At 43.4% G+C, this 22,309-nt stretch overlaps 1 protein-coding gene across 1 annotated transcript in view; it reads right to left on the bottom strand.

The window, feature by feature from the left end:
- LOC121276246 (adenylate cyclase type 2-like) overlaps nucleotides 1–22,309 on the bottom strand; it is a 504,535-nt gene that overhangs the window by 223,724 nt on the left and 258,502 nt on the right. Inside the window, exon 5 of the mRNA XM_041184445.1 lies at nucleotides 20,991–21,145. Coding sequence (XP_041040379.1) covers nucleotides 20,991–21,145 — 155 coding nt within the window. The remainder of the gene's footprint in view (nucleotides 1–20,990; nucleotides 21,146–22,309) is intronic.

Raw genomic sequence — 22,309 nt, forward strand, 5'->3', positions numbered from 1 at the left:
ACCACCTTCTCAAGATTAATTAGGGATGGGCAATTAATGCTGGCCTAGCCAGGGATACCCACATCCCATGAATGAATTAAAAAGAAGGCTGTACACATGGTGTTTCCATCAGCAAATTCTTTGTCAATGACTTTTCATTCTCTCTTCAACATGATCCTTAAAACAGTTTTCTATTTTTCCTGCAGTTTGCAGGTCATTAAACCCATTAACTTCTTCTTTGTGATTGCACTGCCTGTTGTATCTTCCCCACCCTTTTTCCGCTAAAGTGTTGGCTTATTTTTTCCATTTCAGTTCTGACAAAGGGTTACAGCTGAAGTACTGACATAAGGGGTGGAATTTAATGTTGGCATTGGAGGCCCTGCCTGATGTCTAGGAACCCTGCCCCTCAGGCGCTTTGCTAGACACTATCGGGCCTTCCCTGGGATTTGGGGCCCCGGGGGCAGATATCCCTCCCCCTAGAGTTGCCAACCAATCAAAGGCCATCAACTCTCCATTGCCTATCAGCACCACAGGAAATGGTGGCTGCTGCTGGTAAGGCGACAGCAGAAGCCTAGGATCACCGAGGGACCCAGCCCACATGTGAATGAGGATGGGATGGATATCACAGGGAGAGGATTTCTGGTTGGGATTAGTGGAGGGGGTCAGAAAATAGGGAGGGGGGGTGACTCTTAGCTAGCTCCCCCTTCCCAATGCCGGGTCCCCCGATCAGGCACTGTGTGCCTTTGAACGAGGGACCCTCCTCACCCTAGAATACTGCAAGTAAACCCAATGTGGTCTGCTTTTTATGGCCTCACTGCATGGAGAACACCCCCTAACCCCCACCAGCCATGTTGGGATGAGGCCCTTAAGTGGGCATCGATTGCCTATAAAAGACCTCAATTAGCGTCCCGGCAGAAAGGTCCTCCACGAGCCTTCCTGCTCCAGACTTAATCAGGCAGAAGCAGGAAGGCAATTGGGTCCCACGCCCCATCCTCACACCCAATTAAATGACCCCCTGCCTCCAAGCTCGCTGCTGGGGGTCATTAAATTCTGCCCATGATTTCATATGGCTTAATGTGTATACAGAAATTTTCCAGAATTTGCAGGTTTTTCTTTTACTTGTCGTCTCTCTCTGCCACTTCTGTACACTCAAGAATCATATTGCTGACCAAATTATACCACCACTTTGTGCCAATGCAAAACTGAAATTTCTTCCAATGGTGTCAAAGTGCCAATAGAAGTGTCATACCTAAGTTCAATTCATACACATGTATACAAAGCGATAATGATGTTAAACTATTTTCAGTGCAATTGCTTGTATACTACAGAATGGTTCATTTTCTGCTTTCTTCCAATTACTAAACCAAATAAAAATATGTAGACCTTTCAGTATTTTCTAACATTGCCTGAGCTGTTGACCTCCTAAAAGCACAATAGCCTATTAGCCTAGAAATTACTGTAAGTGTTAAGCCTACACATATCACTACCAATTAGTAATACATTCTGTTCCTTTAAATGCAATAGATGTTGCAGGCGAGGATGAGGTGGACAAATTGATATCTTTCAGGTAGATTTTTTTTTACAAATTAGCACTTATGACACAGAGCTTCAGCATTAAACTTCACAGATAGAAGAATCAAGTGGGGTGTCATGACTTCTGTAGCAATGTTTCTGATAGGCATTTCTAGTGTATGGAACCTTTTGCTCGGAACACTAATTTGTAAATTCTAAAGGAGGGTGCTGCAAATTTTCTGTCCATATTCTTGAGTCTGCACACTGTGGGAACTGCTTTCAATGCCTCTCAGCATTGGATTTGGCAGAGGGAGAGCTGCGAGTGTAGGAAAAGGCTGACCATGATGTCAGGTAGCACAAAATCTGAGCCATCAAGCCTTGCCACTGAAGCAAATCTATCTTAACAGGCAAAACTATCTGATGATGATGATGAAGATGTGCATAAGGAGGCTGAGGTTTAGTAGGGACAAAGTGACAGATTTGTATCATCTCCTTTAGTAAATTCTCCAGACAACATGTAATATCTGTTTAGTATCATCAAAGACATGTGGCCTTCAAACTCTATTTGTTGGACTCATCCCGGACTAGCTTTAAGCACTACTCAGCAGTTTGTCACAGCTGCATTATTTAGCAGGTTCAATTATTTCACTTTCCCCATAAACCAATAATATCAAAATGAGATGCCAACTCAATACAATAGAAATTCTACCTTTCCTTGGGTCCAGAGAGGTACGCTCTGAAGGAGTCATACGGTCTCTGCACAGATGCTGCCAGACCTGCTGAGTTTTTCTAGCCTTTTCTATTTTTATTTCATATTTCTAGCATCTGCAGTATTTTGCTTTTGTCTTAACAGTATTCATATTGTCATTCAGGCTTTTGTTTATAATTTTCAGTTATTCATGACCTAAAAAGGATTTTATTCTCTCCATGTTCAAAGTTACACAACCACCATCATTGGACATAGAGAAAGTTCCATGCTGCATTCATTTAAAGAACGCATCAGCGCCACTCTTTTTGAATATGATTAAGAAGTGCAAGCATGATTTTAGCTAGACCAATACTACTCTATGGAGCGCCCTGTGGATACTCAATGGAGAGACAGTGCATTAGTAGTGGGGAGACTGAAAGTCTAATGTGGTGGGTGAGATGCCAATCAAGCCAGATGCTTTGCCCTAGATCGTGTCGAGCTTCATCAGTGTTGTTGGTGCTGCACACTTCCAAGCAAGTCAAGCAATCTCCATCACATTCTTGACTTGTGCCTTGTGTATGATGGACTGTCTTTTGTGAGTCAGGAGGTGAGTTACTTACTGCAGTATAGCCAGCCTCTGACCTGCTTTTGTAGCAGTATTCATGTGGCTGGTTTAGTTAAGTTGCTTGCCTATGGTGGTTCCTGCGATACTGATGCTGGGAATTTGGCAACAGTAAAACTGTAGTCCAAAGTGAATTAAAAACCATCTCCATTCCCAGTTCAGTTAAAATATATTAACGCCAGGAGGATTTTTGTGAGATTTCCTGAATGGCTACCTTAACTTTGGCTGAAGATTAATGTCTATGCTTTTGTCTAGAATTTCCAAAAGTTTTTGCTGATGTTACATTTGGGATCCTGATTTAAATGTAATAGCAAAACAGTGGGAACTGCCACAGAAGGAATGCCAGAAGCTAAATAGAGACAGGAGTATCTAGATCAAATAAGTAAGTGCTTTTTACGATTCCTTGTGAGCAGATTTACTTAAACTGAACCCTTAACCAAATCTTCTGATCACAACGCCCTCTCGTCATGACAAAGGCAAAATACTGCGGATGCTGGAAATCTGAAACAAAAACAAAAAAAAAATGCTGGAAAAACTCAGCAGGTCTGACAGCATCTGTAGAAAGAAAGACAGAGTTAACATTTCGAGTCTATATGACTCTTCTTCACAGCTAAGAGAAGTAAAAATGTGGTGAAATTTATACTGATTAAGGGGGTGGAGCAGGTGAAGCTGGATAGAAGGCCAGCGATAAGTGGAGGCAAAGGAGAGATTGCCAAAGATTGTTATGGCATTCCAGACATTGTGATGAGTGACAATAGCCCTCAGTTCACGAATGAAGAATTCAGCTGCTTCACAAAGGATTGGGAAATTAAATACTACACATCATCTTTGCACTATCCCCAGTCAAATGGAAAGGCTGAGGCGGCAGTGAAAATCGCCAAAGGAATTATCAAGAGATTGAGCAAATCAGAACACACCGACTGAAGGCATGGAAAGTAGTCCAGTCCAAAGACTAATGTCATGCTGCACATAAACTACTCTTCCAATAGTAAAAAGGCTATTGAAACCAAAAGTAGTAACAGGCGTGAGTGAAAAAATCAAGGGGAAATGGCAGAAAATCGCAGGAATTAAAGGCTTAACATATGAGGAACGTTTGAGGACTCTGGGTCTATACTTGATGGAGTTTAGAAGGATGAGGGGAGATCTGATTGAAACTTACAGAATACTGAAAGGCCTGGAGTGGACCTGGGGAAGATGTTTCCATTTGTAGGAGAGACTAGGACCCGAGGGCACAGCCTCAGAGTAAAGGGAAGACCTTTTAGAACAGAGATGAGAAGAAACTTCTTTAGCCAGAGAGTGGTGAATCTATGGAATTCATTGCCACAGAAGGCTGTGGAGGCCAGGCCATTGAGTGTATTTAAGACGGAGATAAATAGGTTCTTGATTGGTATGGGGATCAAAGGTTACGAGGAGAAGGCAGGAGAATAGGGTTGAGAAACTTATCAGCCATGATTGAATGGCGGAGCAGACTTGATGGACCAAATGGCCTAATTTCTGCTTCTATGTCTTATGGTCTTATGAAAAGAAGAGGGATGTTGATGGTGGTGGTACTGGCTAAAGGAGGTGCTAATGGTGACGTTAAGAGTAGAAAGCAGAATGTGATAATAGCCAGACCAGAGTAAGCACTCTGGAAAGAACAACATGAGCAAGTGACAGATAGTCCTAGTGGGGGTCGGCTGGGGGGAGGGGATGGCATGGGAAAAAAGATCAAAAATAGGCTAAAAGATGGGGATAAAACAATGAATAAAAATGAAAATGAATTAAATAATAATAATAATAAAAATATGAAAAAAATAAAAATTCAAAAATAAAAGTGAATATTGAAAAAAGAGGATAAGAAAAGGGATGAGGATGGAGGACAGAGCTCATGATCTGAAGTTGTTGAACTCAATGTTAAGTCTGGAAGGCTGCAAAATGCCTAATCAGAAGGTGAGGTGCTGTTCCACCAGTTTGCACTGAGCTTCACTGGACTAGTGAGGGCGACTCCCTCACTGGAATAGCCCTCTCATCATGCCCTGATATCCAGCCTGCTCAGTGATGGCCTCCTCTCCTCCCTCCATGTTGCCTTCTTTGCCTCCTTCCCTCATCTGTGATCACTGCAAACGCTTATTGCAAGTGTGCACGAGATTTCTAGGAAGCTGCCATAACTCAAACAACTTTAGGCAGTCCCAATTGTCTCAGTGCTTGAAGCCTTCTGAGCACCTTCCTGGCTGGATCCTGGGGGACAAAGGGTATCCACTGAAGTCATGGCTTCCGATACCTGTACATAACCCAACACGCAGACAGAAGACAAATGTATTCACTGCCATATGACTACAGCGACAACCATCGAGCAAGCCATTAGCCTCTTGAAGATAAAGTTTCGATAGATCTGAGGGAACCCTGCAATAAGCACCCTCAAGATTATCCTGCATCATTATCAACTGCTGCATAATGCACAACCTGGTGTTCTAGAGAGGAGGGGAGTAGTGTTAGAGCAAGAGGAAGACAATGAGTGATCCACATCCTCAGAGGAAGAGGAAGATCATGAGGCTCCTTAAGAGGTGCCACTCAATAAACTTGGTTCCGGGGGAGCCCAGGCAACAGGAGGCTGACAAACATAGCTGGGAGATTTGTGACTCTCTGATCATTTCACTTGAGCACAAACATTATGGCAGGCGGATGGTAAATGCCAAACTGCCCAAATCCCAGAGTGAAACTTGAAGCAGCTGCCACAACTATTTGCAATTTGTACTTATTTCAAGATGCATGCTTTGGCCATCAAGTCTTATAGGTTTCTCACAAAACTAAATTAAACATTTATTAGTAGAAGAAATTATTTTAAGCATATATCGAGATCTACAAATTGCTACCATGATAACTTCTAAATCCCCAAATAATCTAAACCCCGGTTACATCCCTGTTAAGACAACAGTGAGATGCATATATTTTAAAAGACCCAAGCAAAGTAACACACAATACCCTGGACAGTCAAATTTAAGGTAAGTTTTTCTCAGCTTCAGTTCCTTGTAGACAGCAGCTTGAGGCTTAGCTGCTGGAGACTTTTCACACTTATGTTAAGTCTTAGGATGTCTGCTCTTATACACAACCTTCACTCCTTTATTCATGTTTTCCCCTTTGAATGTAAATTGGGCAGAATTTTTGGGTCAGCGAGCGGGGGCAGGATCCACTTGCCGACGCATAAAATAATGCGCGATGACGTCGGGCATGCGTCTTGATTTCATTGTGATATTTGTTCGGTGGGCGAGCGCCGGAGTCGGCTGTGCGCCCACCTTAATGTCAATGGCCAATAAAGGCCGTTAAGAAATCAATTAAAGCAGTTAAGAATGCTGCCCATCCAACCTTAAGGGTGACGGGCAGGCAAAGAGCCCAGGCGGTCTTCGCATTTTTCATGAAACCTCATCCACGGATGAGATGAGGTTTCATGAAGTGTTTATAAATTGAATAGAAATTTTTTTGAATATTAATTGACGTGTCCCAGCTCATGTGACACTGTCACATGAGGGGACATGTTTTAAAATTTTTTCTTTCCTTTATTCAGCTTTTTAAAACTTAAACTAATCTCCCTAAGGCACCTCTGTGCCTAAGGGAGATTTCAGCGCTCTTTTGTGTGTGCAGGCCCTGATTCAGGGAACCCTGCCCCGCCCGCACAGGAAGCGCTCAGTGCTTCCAGGTGCGCGTCACGCTGGGCGGGCCTTAATTGGCCCACCCATGTAAAACGGCAGCGCAAACCTGATTGGGGGCGTCGATCAGGTTCGCTCCCGCCCCCGCACCACTCCCCCAAGGGGGGGAAAATTCTCCCCTATGTATTTGTACTTTACCTCTCTAATAATAAAATCTATCATAGTACTATTTTACCAGTAATCCTTGGGAAAAATAAACACATTGGGTTGAACTTTTTGCCTGTCGGGCTATGCGCTTCCTGTGCGGGTGGGAGGGAATCCCCAAAAGCGAGAGTGCGCTCTTTCATGCATGCACACGAAAGAGCGCACATCTCCCTGAGACTAAGTGCTGCCTCAGGGAGATCACCGACAGCTTCATAAACTTTAAAAATAGAAAAATAAAAAAATCCTTAACATGTCCCCCTCATGTGACAATGTCACACGAGATGGGACATGTTAATAAATTTCACAAAAACTTTAATAAATTTTTAAAAAACCTAAATGAAACCTCAGCCCGTCGGTGGATGAGTTTTCACGTTTTCTCTCTTCCCCGCCAGGGCTCCTGGCCAACCTGCCAACCTTAAGGTTGGATGGGCAGGTCCTTTAACTGTTTCAATTATCCTGTCAATGGCCTCAAGCTGATCGCGCTGTGCCCCTGCCTTCCTGAAGATTTAAATGGGATGGGATGAGGCGGGGGCTCAGCACTTAGGGGGTTCCCCCAACGTCATCCCGAGTCATTTTCACGTTGGCAAGCAGACCCCGCCCTCTGCTCGCCGACGGAAAAATTCAGCCCATTGTTTCTTAACTTCTCCTAACTAGGTGTAACATTTCACCCCCTCTTTTGAATTCAAGCTAGTCTGGTTTCTTTAAAAATGCAAATGTTCTCTTTAAACCTTACATTCTAAAACATTCCCCATGTTTACCTATTTAACATTTCAAATCTAGCTTATCTTCTGATACAACAAAACCTTCAGACCAGCTGCCTTTAATTCAAGTAAGATACACACGCGCACACATGCGGAGGGGGATAATGTGCCAAAAATGTCCCTCCCAGAGCCACCGGCTTGTGACCTATCATTGGAGACTTTCATCATCAATGTCTGCCCATGACTACAATGCACAAAGACCATCATCAAAGCAGGTATTATTGAGTGCCTCGTCTTTACAGGCCAGACCCTCGTTGTATTTAACATCTGGCTAATGTCAACTGTTGTATTGAAGCAAATAAACAAATCATTTCAGTTCACAGTTCAACAACATTTTCTTTCATTAAACCATCACACAAATTTACATGTAACATATTAATATCACCCAATGAACCCCCAGTTCTAGACCATGCATTTCAGCATATGCTTACAATAATTTCCATAAGGTGCTCCTCCTGTGACTCGAGTTGATGTGGAAAAGGCTCTTGCCTTTCTTGTTCCATTGCATTAGATGTCCTTGGCCTCGGTCTTCGGGGTGCCTGAACTTTACTGGAGTCTGGCATATTTGGGACCACTTGCATCTGTGCAGGGACTGCCTCAGTCATCAGAGAAATATCCAGCATATACGTCACTATTGAAGGGATTAAGGATGTGTCATTAGCTGTAGAAACACCATGAGAGGAGCACCCATTACCTGAAGCCTACCCCTCCTCTTTCCTTTGAGACGTCACATTCCCTCCTGTGGTCATCTAGAGTGGTTGAGCTCCTAGCTTCACCAACCATTGCTCCACTGACCTTATGGATGAGGCCATGCTCTGGATGTCACCCTACAGCTACTGCATCAATTTGGTGTTACGCTCCATGTGTGTCTCCATCAGGGTCATCAGTCTCTCAATGGAGGATGCCATGTCAGAGATAGGGAGCCACTCGTGTCATGGATGAGTTCGTCAATTGTTTTCTTATGGGACTTCACTGCCTCAGGAAACACCAACAGATTGACAGATTTTATGCATCAGCCGGAGGCCACTTTGCTGATGATCCTCGAGGTTCACCATCAGCGTTGAACGGAGCATCACTGGGCCTCTCCTCAATCCTCCAAGGGAAAGTGGCCGAAGCTGTCACTACCTCTGCTACCTCCTCTTACATACCTGCACAATGCTCACCAGCAAGTGCCACCAATTTTACACGCACAACAGAACCCTCCAATGTGTGTATGTCTGCGCTGGTGCAGGATGCACTGAAATGAACTGATTCTATGTCTTCTGGTGGCATTGCAACCTGTGAGCTTTCCAGTATGGATATATCACTGGTGTGTCCTTCATCTGCTGCTGGACCCGGTGGAGTTAAAATATTAAAATGAAACAATGGGATCTTCAATTGAGGTCTCCGGCCTCCCATTAGTGAGGAGCTTCCAGTGACAGGTTAAGGCCCTCACAGGTGCCTCATGCCATTCAAAGTCTGGTGAGGGAAGTCCTTGTAGAGACGAAGTCCGTCCAGTCCATTGAGGATACCCTCCATTGTATTGTGAGGCACAACCACCATGCTAAATAGGATAGACTTTTAACAGATCTGGCAACTGAAGAATGGGCAACCATGACGTGCTGTGGGCCATCAGTAGCAGCAGAACTGTACTCAACCACAATCTGTAATCTCATGGTCTGGAATATCCTTCACTCTTCCATTACCACCAAGGCAGGGGATCAATGAAAAGTGCAGGAGGACATACCAGGAGCAGCACCAAGCATACCTAACAATGTACTGTCAATATGGTGAAGCTGTAACACAGGACTGCTTACATAAGCATAAACAGCATAGGCAGCAAGTGATACACAGAGCTAAGCAATTCCACAACCAACGGGTCAGATCTAAGCTCTGCAGTCCTGCCACATCCAGCTGTGAATGGTGGTGGACAATTAAGCAACTCACTGGAGGAGGCGGCTCCACAAATATCCCCTTCCTCAATGATGGGGGAGCTCAGCACATCAGTGCAAAAGATAAGGCTGAAGCATTTGCTACAATCTTTAGCCAGACCTCCTCCGGAGGTTCCCAGCATCGCAGATGCCAGTCTTCAGCGAATTTGATTCACTCCACGTGATATTAAGAAACAGTTGAAGGCACTGGATAATGCAAAGGCTATGGGGTCTGACAATATTCCAGCAATAGCACTGAAGACATAAGCTCCAGAAGTTGCCGCCACAAGATGTTCCAGCACAACTACAACACTGGCATCTACCTGGCTAGGTTGAAAATTGCCCAGGTATGTCCTGTATACAAAAAGCAGGACAAATCCAATCCGGCCAATTAACGCCACATCAGTCTAATCTCGATCATCAGTAAAGTAATGGAAGGTGTCATCAACAGTACTATCATGGGGCACATGCTTAGCAATAACCTGCTCACGGACGCCCAGTTTGGGTTCCGCCAGGGCCACTTAGCTTGTGACCTTTTTACAGCCTTGGTTCAAACATGAGCAAAAGAGCTGAACCCTGAGATTAGGTGAGAGTGACTGCCCTTGATATCAAGGCCACATTTGACCAAGTGTGGCATCAAGGAGCCCTAGCAAAACTGGAGTCAATGGGAATCAGGGGGGAAACTCTCCAATGGTTAGAGTCATAACTAGCACAAAGGAAGATGGTTGTGGTTGCTGGAGGTCAATCATCTCAGCTCCAGGACATCACTGCAGGAGTTCCTCAGGGTAGTGTCCTTGGCCTAACCATCTTCAGCTGTTTTATCAATGACCTTCCTTTCATCATAAGGTCAGAAGTGGGGATATTCGTTGACAATTGCACAATGTTCAGCACCATTCATGACTCCTCAGATACCGAAGAAGTCCATGGCCAAATGCAGCAAGACCTGAACAATATCCAGGCTTGGGCTGACAAGCAGCAAGTAACATTCGCGCCACACAAGTGCCAGGCAATGACCATCTCCAACAAGAGAGAATTTAACCATCATCCCTTGACGTTCAATGGCATTAGTATCACTGAATCCCCCATTATCAACATCCTGGGAGTTACCATTGACCAGAAACTGAACTGGACTAGCCATTTAAATACTATGGCAACAAGAGCAGGTCAGAGGCTAGGAATCCTGCGATGAGTAACTCACCTCCTGACTCCTCAAAACCTGTCCACCATCTACAAGGCACAAGTCAGGTGTGTGATTGAAAGCTCTCCACTTGCCTGGATGAGTGCAGTTCCAACAACATTCAAGAAGCTTGACACTGTCCAGGACAAAGTAGCCTGATTGATTGGTGCCACATCCACAAACATTCACTCCCTCCACCACCGATGCACAGTAGCAGCAGTGTGTACCATCTACAAGATGCACAGCAGGAGTTCACCAAAGCAGGCAGTACCTTCCAAACCCATGACCACTGCCATCTAGAAGCACAAGGGCTGCAGACACTTGGGAACAAGACCACCTGGGAGTTCCCCTTCAACTGACTTGGAAATATATCGCCGTTCTTTCACTGTCACTGGGTCAAAATCCTGGAGCTCTCTTCCTGTGGGTGTACCTACACCACATGGACTGCAGCATTTCAAGAAGGCAGCTCACCACCATCTTCTCAAGGGCAACTAGGGATGGGCATTAAATGCTTGCCCAGCTAACGAAGCCCACATCGTGTGAATGAATAAAAAAAAGAAAGCCATGTATTGGCAGCCACCTTTTTCATATTTACATGCTGTCCCTCAGCACATCATCCAAAAGCACAGTGTTAAGTTTTACAAGTACACTGCCAACACTCAGCTCTACCTCACCATCACCTCTCTTGACTTCTCCACGATCGGGCTGCTTATCTGACATCCAGAACTGAATGAGCAGAAGTTTTCTCCAATTAAATATTGGAAGACAGAAGCCATTGCTTCCAATTCCATTTCCAAACTTTGGTCCCTAGCTACCGACACCATCCCTTGCTCTGACAACAGTCTGAGATTAAACTAGTCTGTTCATAACATTGGTGTCACATTTGACCCAGAGATGAACTTCCAACCTCAAATTCATGCCATCACAATTTCCACCTACATAACATCCCCGCAACTTCACCCTTGTCTCAGTTCATCTGGTACTGAAACACTCATCCATGCCTTCATTACCTTGGCTACTCCTAGCTGGACCCCACAATCTACCCTCTGTAAACTTGGGGTCATTCAAAACTCAGCTGCATGTGTCTTAATCCTGTTTACTATTACCTCTGTGCTTGCTGACCTGTATTTATTTCTAATCAATCAACGTCTTGATTTAAAAATTCGCATCTTTATTTTCGAATCTCTCCATTTTTTGTAACCTCCTCCACTTTCACAACTGTCCGAGGTATCTGTGCTCTGCTAATTTTGGCCTCTTGATCCTCGATTTTAATCACTCCACTAAAGACCGTCCCTTTATTGTCTCGGCCCTAAGCTCTGGAATTCCCTGCCTGTACCTCTTTGCCTCTCCTTAAAACCTACCTCTTTGATCAAGTTTTTTGTCATCTGACCTAATATCTCGTTATGTGGCTCGGTAACATATTTTGTTTTATAATGCTCCTGTGAAATGCCTTAGGACATTTTATAGAGGCACTGTGTAGATACAAGTTGCTGGCGTTGTTGAAGAAAGCATAAAGCAGGAATGCTCTTTTGTTCTCAGGGTCAGAGGATGTGCAATTTTATAGCAATAGCAGTGTTATGGCATAAGGTGCCAATATGTTGGTGAACAGAATAGGATACTGTCTTAGTGATAATGCTTTTTACCACTTCTTTTCCAAAAAAAAGTGTAATTACATACTAGCATAAAAAGACAACAGAAGAAAGTTTATGTTGCAGAAGAAAATGTAGTGGAGTACAGTTTTATTTCACAGAATCACACAGTGCAGAAGAGGCCCTTCGGCCCATCGTGTCTGCACCGACACGAGAAACACCTGATCTACCTACCTAATCCCATTTACCAGCACTTGGCCAATAGCCTTGAATGTTATGATGTGTCAAGTGTTCATCCAGGCACTTTTTAAAGGATGTGAGGCAACCAGCCTCCACCACCCTCCCAGGCAGTGCATTCCAGACCATCACCCTTTGGGTAAAAAAGGTTTTCCTCACATCTCCCCTAAACCTCCTGCCCCTCACCTTGAACTTGTGTCCCCTCGTGACTGACCCTTCAACTAAGGGGAACAGCTGCTCCCTATCCACCCTGTCCATGCCCTCATAATCTTGTACAATGTGAGGTCGCCCCTCAGTCTTCTCTGCTCCAATGAAAACAACCCAAGTCTATCCAACCTCTCTTTATAACTTAAATGTTTCATCCCAGGCAACATCCTGGTGAATCTCCTCCAGTGCAATCACATCCTTCCTATAATTGGCAACCAGAACTGCACACAGTACTCCAGTTGTGGCTTCACTAAGGTTCTATACAACTCCAGCATGACCTCCCTACTTATATAATCTATGCCTCTCACAGACAAAGTGAAATGCCGACCTTTAAAATTGCCATCTGCACATCTGTCTGCATTAAAAATGTAATCATCTTTCTGATATGTGACATTTACCATAAGAGGGAAATTTCTTTTTTGTGGGTGGGCACACAGGTTTCCCTTTCCATAATTGTTTATGATGTTCTGTCTGAGTGAATTTTTCAGAATAGGCTATTCTTGCTCATTCGAGGAACATGGAATACTCCAAACTGATTTCCACACAAATATTTGCTGTGTTACCCATAGTAGTTGCTGTCCTTACTTATAGTGTTATACGGTCTCATTTTTCTGCTATCTATCCATTCTGATGTGTGCAAGCTCAAATTTAGTGGAAGCTATGCAGCATTTTAAACCTTGTCACTTTATTAAAATTGCTATATTTACATTATTAATATTTCCATGTGTGCATCTCCACAATGGAGATGCGCACCATTTTTAAAAAAATATTCATGTAGTGTGGAGATCACAGGCAAGAGTAGCATTTATTGCCCATTCTTAACTGGCCTTGAGAAGGTGGTGGTGCGACATCTTTTTCAACTGTTGTGCTACATGCATGTAGGTATACCAAAATGCTGTAGACAAGTCCAGAATTTTGGCCCAACAGCAGCATATTTCCAAGTTAGTATGGTGAGTGACTTGGAGGGGAGCTTGCAGGTGGTGGTGGTTCTACATGCCCACTGCCCCTTTTCTTCTCAGTGGTAGAGGTTGTGCATTTGGGAAGCATATTTGAAGAAGCAATGATGGTTGCCACAATGTCTTGGTGGTGAAGGATCGGAATGTTTAAGGTGGTGGATTTGGTGCCAATGAAAGAGGATGCTTTGTCTGGGATGATGTTGAACTTTTTCTTGAGAATCGCTGGACTTGAGCTCATCCAGTCAAATGGAATATATTCCATCACATTCCTGGCTTGTGCCTTCTATTGATGGAAAGACTTAGGGGTGCCAGGAGCTGAGTTACACAGACCTGCTTCTGACCTGCTCCTGTAGCCAGAGGATTACTACAGCTGTTTCAATTAAGCTTCTGGTCAATGGTATCCCCCTGTGATGTTGATGGTCGGGGATTCAGTGATGGGAATGCCCATTAATGTCGTGGGGAGATGGTTCAGTTATCTCTTGTTGGAGATGGTCTTTGCCTGGCATCTGTGTGGCACTAATGTTAGTTGCACTGGTCATCCTCTAATATCTCAACCAAATAGGAACTATTCATATATGAGCCTTAGTGTCAACTATGATTGCACACCAGCTGTACATTGATGATCTGGAAGCCCTTGCATTTGACAAACACTTCTGGGTGATCCATGGATACCTTAATTGTCACGTGTACTGTCAATGATGCCTTGCACAGAGGGAAGCCAGCCAGAGCTGCAAATCAAGTGCCACTCCTTGCGATTGGCCTCATCACTGATAAAATTCACAACAATGACAGCTGTGGCTCAGATGGCACCAGTCTCGCTTCTCGAGTCACAAAGGTGTGGGTTCAAGTTCTATTTCAGGACTTGAGCACAGAAGTCTAGGCTGACACTCCAATAGGACGCTGAAGGAGTCCTGCACTTACAGAGGTGCCATCTTTTGGATGAAACTACATCTGGCTCTCAGGTGGGTGTAAAAAATTCCATGGCACTATTTCTAAGAAAAGCAGTGGAGGTCTATTTCAAAGAAGAGCAGGGGAGTTATTCCTGGTGGCCTGGCCAATACTTAACCCTCAATCAAAATCACAGAACAAATGATCTAGTCATGATCACTTTGCTGTTTGTGGGGAGCTTGCTGTCCACAAATTGGCTGTCACATTTTCTACATTATAACAGTGACCACACTTCAAAAGTACTTCATTGGTTGTAAAGTGCATTGGGACATGCTGTGGTCATGAATGCACGATACAAATGCAAGTCTTTCCTTTTCATAATTGCCCATTGTGGCAAATAATTGAGCAGTCACGTTTCTTAAGCATTCATGTGCCTTCTGAGAGATCCTGCAAATGTCTCTTGCAAACACCTTAAAGGATCCACATGCAACACAGTTGAGGGAGATGGTGACTTTGGCAGCAACTGGTAAAGTGTGGCTACCAAGTCCAGATGGCAGCAGATCTTGCTGCTATCTGACATCGTTTTGAATTTTATCTGTGATGAGGCCAATCACAAGGAGTGAGCATTCAGCTTGCGGCTCTGGCTGGTTTCTCACAGGTACACAAGATTACCTGCCAAGATAAGGCAGATCTTATTCCAGCAGGCTACAAATATCTGCCTGTACCTAACGTAATACCAAGCCTCAGGCACTGGTGTCCCGACATGCCTAGGGAAGTTTACTCACTGCTTGCACAACCAATGTGCTACCTTTAGCCTCCTGCGAGCTCCACCTATGTGTTGATTCCCTCACTCCTGCAGGGCTGCAGTTCTACCAGTGGCAGATTGGTGCTTATTGTGCACACCTGTTGGTGCATACCCTTCTGCTCCCGCTGCTACTGATGGGCAGCTGGTTGTCACCTTGATCCTCATCTGAGGTTAGCAGTAACACAATGTAATCAGCACTCATACTGTTCTCATAGATCAGACCTCTGAAATGAGACCTCCAAAGTATGTACATTAACTAATTGGCACTTCTTGCAAACAAACCTCCTCACACAAGCAGGTAAGAAGGCAGCTGTGAGTACCGAGTATTTAATGGTATATTTCCATTATGACTTCACCCCCTCAACTGCTGCTGTTTTCTGGCCTTCCTTTCACTAATGAGTTCCAGGAGGCCAGGGAAACTCATAGAGTCAAAGTTAATCGGCAAAATCCATATTAATAATGCTCAAATTGAATGATTAACATATTGAAATTGACAACTCGCTTGTCCGGAGATGATTGCACACATGCAGTCTCACCGTGCCATGTCATTCACCACCTCCTACCCAAATGAAAGGAGGTAATGAAGAAAAAGACAGCGACATATGCTCAATCGGAGAGACAGGGAGAGAAACAGGAGCGTCACTACAATGTCACAGGGGTCCAATAGTATAAAGTATCATTTAAACCTCGAACATGGACTACTCAACATTGAATGTCACATAAAAGATCATAAATGGCTTTAACTTTACACAAAAATGCAACTATACAAATATAACTAAACAGATTATTCAGCTCTAAATTCCACCCATACTTTTGGTCCCAGTTCTATTGAAAGGAGAAATCTTGGGATAAAAATTAGATTGTGTTGTTATTCAGGAATTTGAAGGGGGTGATGAATGAAATGCCCATACAAGTGCCAGTAGAGGTAGGCAACACACAAATGTAGTGCTGCCATCTCATTTCCGTAATTTTAGCCTAGGACTGAGCATCTGCCACACAACTGGCTGCCAGCTGCATGCACCTGCGTTCCCTGCACTCAGCAGGGAGCAGAGTACCACTTGGTGATAGCATGTGCTGCAGCCAGCTTTCTGCTCTTAAAGGCAGTCTGCCCCTGTTAACTGACGTGCACATTACAGGAGGCTTTTGCTGTAATTCTTAACAAGCAGAACAGAGAGATGGTTTCATGCTTACAGGTCTATCCAGGACAGGCAGAAAGGATGATTTGTGTGCCAGCTCCCTGAAGAGTGAAGTCACAAATGAGTTCTGCGTCAGAGGACAAAGATGAGAGCCTCAGTGGAGTGACACACAGGAGAATGCTAATCTGCATTCCAAAATGCTGGGTGAATTGATTAACCTGGCAGACACCCTCCTGTCTCTGTCAAGAGGCACGTAGCTGATTCTGATTCCAACTCAGCAGAGGACATCATGCAGGGCTTGCCCTCTCTGTAGCCTCTATTCCATCTCCCTGTCATGCTGCAGACCCAGAAGCAATGCAAATGCAGCCTCCATACCTGTTGTGTGATTAAGACTTATCCACATAAAAGCTACACAACTACTCCTCTGACCTCTCTTTGAGGATGCAGTAAGATTGCCTAATCCAGGAACCAACCACAACACCTCCAGAAACACTCCACAGTACTTCCAAATGTTCTTCAAAATCCCCTTACCTGCAAGGTGGGTACCTGACTCTTTAACTAATATGAGTGGGGTGCTCATTTTGCAGCTGAAATCTTGACGATTTGCTAGTGGCAAGTCAATTAATCTAATTGAGCTGTGTGCTCCGAATTTAGAAAATAGGCCTTCAAATCAGCCAGCTGGGCTGTGTGATGTAAAGGTGAATTCAGTTCCTTCTGGTGCATGCAGGGAATTCCTAAGTTGATGTGCTATGCAGATTGCTCTGAAAGTGGCTAACGGTGCAGCACACAGCCCCAGGAGGGTGTTCTACTTCAGTTGAACTGTTTCTAGTGGCACTACTAATAGAAATATCTCACCTTTGAGCACAAGTGCTCAGGGTGCAAAACTTCACATAACACAAACTTTGTCATATTCCTAAGGCATGAAAGAGATCACAAACTGTTTAAATAAAACCTTACCTTTTTGGTTATTTAAAAATTGAACCTTGCTGAACCAAAAGATGGCTGCTACAGATCACATGATTCACAAGTTGGTTATGGTTTATGGATATTTCCAACAGTAGTTACAGGACAAAAGCTCAACCCTCATCCTTTTGGAATCTCACACCTCTCATTGTGAGGACACATTACAATCAATGAAACTAGGGACCAGCAACCGATTTGTCTTCCCAACGTGGTCCTACAACAAAGGGAGAGCCATCAAAACTTATACTTGCAGAGGAAGTAATAGCCATCATATATCTCCTAAGCTGAACAATGGATTTTGCACAGAGGCATAGAAACTGCTTGTTAGCCTGAAACTGGCTCATTAATGGGCAACAAAACATGACCTAAGCTTCTGGCCTTCGGAAAGTTTTCGTGTTACATTCCTAGACTCGCAACTCAGTCTGCTGTTTAACCTCCAGCCAGCAAAGACCACAGCAGGATTCCAGGCTGACCAACAGCCTGCATCAAGTCTAAGCTTCCTCAAAGCCTGTTTCTCTGGAAGATTCCTGCCATTGCCTGCTGAACAGGTCAAGGCCAGGATTTTATAGCCCCTCCTGCCCAGTGAGATATTACGATCCCACTGAACTGAATGGAGATTTAAATGGCTCGCCACATCCATAAATTCCTGGCCCAAGTCTCTGTATGCCAACCTTATCTTGCTGCATCACCATCAACTTTAAGGGAATTCTGCAACTCCTCTGTGAAGGAACCCTCACTGGATCTGACATTCTGCACTCTGACAGTCATGTGAATGGATATCCATATCTGTGGTTCTCTTTTTTTTAAAGTTATTCATAATTATAAAAACTCCTCTTTCCTATCTTCTTATGAAAATAAAGGAGCTCAGGTTTGCCTCTTTCCCCTGTCCCTAATTGAAATGTATCAGAATTTGGTCATGGAAATAGTTATGCCTCCTAATACCTTCATGGAAGGAATTCCTGATTTTTCCTTCCATGCTAGCCATTTTGGAAGGGTCAATCAGTTCCTACCTTGTAAAGGAGACTGAACAATAGGCTGAAATCTTTGAAATCCAGACCAAAACCTAGGTTGGGAACTATCTTCGGACCCTAGATCTGCCACTGAATGGGCAGATGCATCTACTTTATCTTGGCTTACTGACCACAAGGTGGATCCCAAGATACACCAGTGATGAAGGAATGTTCAGAATGCTCATTAATGTAATATTATTCTAATATTCTATATAATATTACTCTGGACCGAGCCCTGACAGCATGTATTGAGGCAATACTCCTGACAGCCCAGCTGTGCTGGGTAGGGCATGTAATTAGAATGGAGGACCCATCGCATTCTGAGATAGCTGCTGTATAGAAAGCTAGCGTCTGGCAAAAGAAACCAAGGTCAGCCAGGCAAGCACTACAAAGACAGAATTACCTGGAAAAACTCAGCTCTCTTGCCCACATGTCTGTCCTTGGCTTGCTGCATTGTTCCAGTGAAGCCCAACGCAAACTGGAGGAACAACACCTCATCTTCCGACTAGGCACTTTACAGCCTTCCGGACTGAATATTGAATTCAACAACTTTAGCTCTTGAGCTCCCTCCTCCATCCCCACCCCCTTTCTGTTTCTTCCCCCTTCCTTTTGTTTTTTTCCAATAAATTATATAGATTTTTCTTTTCCCACCTATTTCCATTATTTTTAAATATTTTTAAATCTTTTATGCTCTCCCCACCCCCACTAGAGCTATACCTTGAGTGCCCTACCATCCATTCTTAATTAGCACATTCGTTTAGATAATATCACCAACTTTAACACCTATGTGTTCTTTTGTTCTACTGTCTGTGACATCTTTTGATGATCTGCTTCTATCACTGCTTGTTTGTCCCTACAACCACACCAACCCCCTCCACTTCTCTCCCCCCACCCAACCGCTCCCCCCCCAACCCCCGACACACCTTAAACCAGCTTATATTTCACCCCTTTCTTGGATTCACTCAGTTCTGTCGAAGGGTCATGAGGACTCGAAACGTCAACTCTTTTCTTCTCCGCCAGTGCTGCCAGACCTGCTGAGTTTTTCCAGGTAAATCTGTTTTTGTTTTGGATTTCCAGCATCCGCAGTTTTTTTGTTTTTAAGCACTACAAAGACATGCTCAAGGGAAATCTGAAGTGCTGTGGCATCAAGTATAATCAGCTGGAAGAATCAGCGCAAACAGGAACTTGCTGGAGAGCTCTGATCCACAGGGCTTCTACCACTTTTGAAAAGGATCGATATCAACGTCTCAGTGCTGCCTGTGAACAACGTCATGGAGCAGCATCTGACCATGTCACAACATATAAGTTCCAATGCTCCAACTGTTTCTGACTCTCTACATCGAGACTGGGACTACATAACCATCTCCTTGTTCATTGTTGATGAATCTGCACATCCATCATCTTCTTTGAACTTGAAGGACAACAATCATCATTATATTATTGAGCAGATACATTGCACTGATTGAATTCAATGGATCTGATTATAATTACTGCTCTATATGTTCACTTGCTGTGAAATAAAACATCCTAATGATTCATACTTAGCTTTATCTTGGCAGGTATTATCATTGAATAAATTAGAAAGGCGCATGAGGACATATGTAAAAGTTACAAAATATGGTGCAGATCAGAAAAGGTTAACACTATTCCATGTTATGCTGTTGTATAATTACATATACAGCAGCATGAGTCTACTCCAGCACATAATGGGCATGGGATCCACTTACGAGAGAAACTGACTTCACTGAATTTTAGAAGGTATCTAAGGTAGACCCAAATTAGCAACAGTTGGCAGTAGCTCCTTGGGATATGGAGTAGACTGATGATAAAGGGTTAGGGTTCCGAAATTCATTCACATTATGCAGACTTACATTGATTCCCCGGTGTCAGGCAGTGCTGTAGACACATACGGCGTTCATCATTGCTATCACCGAGGCAGCCATAGGAAATGGATGTAGTCTGTGTAGTGACCAAATTGCTACCTCTACATGTTTAAAGTTTTAAAGTGAATGAAACAGAAGCTATGACACTTAAAAAGGTAACACTGAACTAGGCAGGTTTGTGACCAAAGAGAAAATCAAGGTAGGAGAACAATCCAGACAGGAAGAGAGAAAATATAAATGGGAAGAACAACCAGAACAAGGGCAACACAGTGGGGCTTGCATTGATGAATGAAGATTATAGATTGTGAGAATAGTGGGGAAGGACGAAATTCAAAGGCAACAAATGGGAGGAAAAAAACAGCACTGCTCTCTTGAACTGACAGAGAAACAGGCATCGGTGTCCTATGGTAACATGCTTGTTTAAACTGGGTGGATGAATTCCAAAACCACCATTTTATTAAGTCAAATCTTATTTCAAATTATATAAAGAGAGCTGATACTGATAGCTTCATCCTAGCATCTGACCTGTTAACCGTAATTGGAGCTAAAATAAATGGGCCAGCCAACTCTCAAAATGACAAAGCAGAAAAATGCTCTCTGCATATCATTATTTTAATCTTGATAATAGTTTGGATTATGATATTCTAAAGTTTGCTATTTTCAAGTTTCATGATTTAATGCATGAAGTGTACAGGCAGAAAACATGTGAAAAATAATCATCAGCAACTGGAATGACTGAATAATTTTATGAAGTGTTCCTTGTTACATAAGAGTACAATATTATTGTCAATACATGTTTTTCTTACATCTCTCACACTTTTAAGAAAAAAATGAAAGTACCTCACATTTGTGTGCCTCTTCACATACAAATTGTGAAAGTTATTTGTATTTTCTAGTTGGCAATGACCAGACTTAGGTCCTTGTAATCGCTGGATGATTTCAGCCTTCATCTCCATGGCAATATGTGCAGGAAGCAATGACAGTAACAGGCGTTCCTTTGGAAAGACAAGGAAGAAAAAATACAAATTAAAACGTTATCATGTTATATTTTCTCATCTCTTTTGCTTAACTCATGTGAATAGAAACAGAGGTGGCAAAATTATGCTCCCTAGCGATGGTAATTTCAGGACTATAGGTGCTGTTACAGCATCAAAATGGCAACTGCTGTGCTTCTGCACCTTCCTGAAGTGGTCCATGCTGAATACCATTTGGGTGAGGGCATTAACATAGGCATTATGTGTGTGCACTGGAAATATGCAGAAAAGGCAGATTGTGATGTCAGTTGGAATCTGATGATGGAATCTGCCATTTTGGAAATCGCTGTTCGAGTTAATGCCCTCAATTCAATGTGCACAGCTGAACATTGGTTCAACGGCACAATGGGCACCCCACCAGAGCAGGTAAGTTTCTGATTTTAGATGCGGGTGGTCTAGAGCCAATGCCTTCTGATTTGGCAAAAAATAATCACTTGGTACCTAACTCTAGTGAGGAAGGGGTAGAGTTGCATTTTGTGTCAATTGAGAAAGTTGCCACAAAACTGAAATGGCCAAATGGAGATTGGACTCCCACAGAGTGTTTTCATGGGAAAAGCTTTGAGGTGTACTTATCTCTTTCAGGAGAGCAACAGGTGACTATGACAAAATAAACAATTCTGGCCTCAATGCTTATGAGTTAGTACCAGAAGCGTACAGACAGAAATGTAGAAATTTGAAAAGAACATAAAGTCAAACATTTGTGGAATTTTCTAGAGAGAAGGAAATGGTGTTTGATAGGTGCTGCCTATTGATAATGGTTGAATAAGGCTTTGAGGGACTTAGGGAAAAGATTCTGGTGGAAGAATTAAAAAATAATATTCCTTTGGGAATAAGGTCCCAACAAGATGAACGTAACGTTTGTAAAATAATGGATGCTGCAGAAATGGCAGATGATTACGAATTGACCCACAAGTATATTAGTAATAGGCCCCAGTTTGGAAACTCACAGAGGAATTGGAGAGATAGTGAGAAGAGTGCTGGTTCTGGTGAGAAATATGGCAAAGGTAAAGACACATGCATTCCTCAGTTAGTAAAAGCGAAAGTCCCGAGGGTAAATTTGATTTGAGGGACTAACCTGTTATTTTCTTCATAAACAAGGACATGTAAAGGCTAAATATTGGAAAT

The sequence above is a fragment of the Carcharodon carcharias genome, chromosome 3 (genome assembly GCF_017639515.1).
Source record: "Carcharodon carcharias isolate sCarCar2 chromosome 3, sCarCar2.pri, whole genome shotgun sequence".
NCBI classification, from domain to species: domain Eukaryota; kingdom Metazoa; phylum Chordata; class Chondrichthyes; order Lamniformes; family Lamnidae; genus Carcharodon; species Carcharodon carcharias.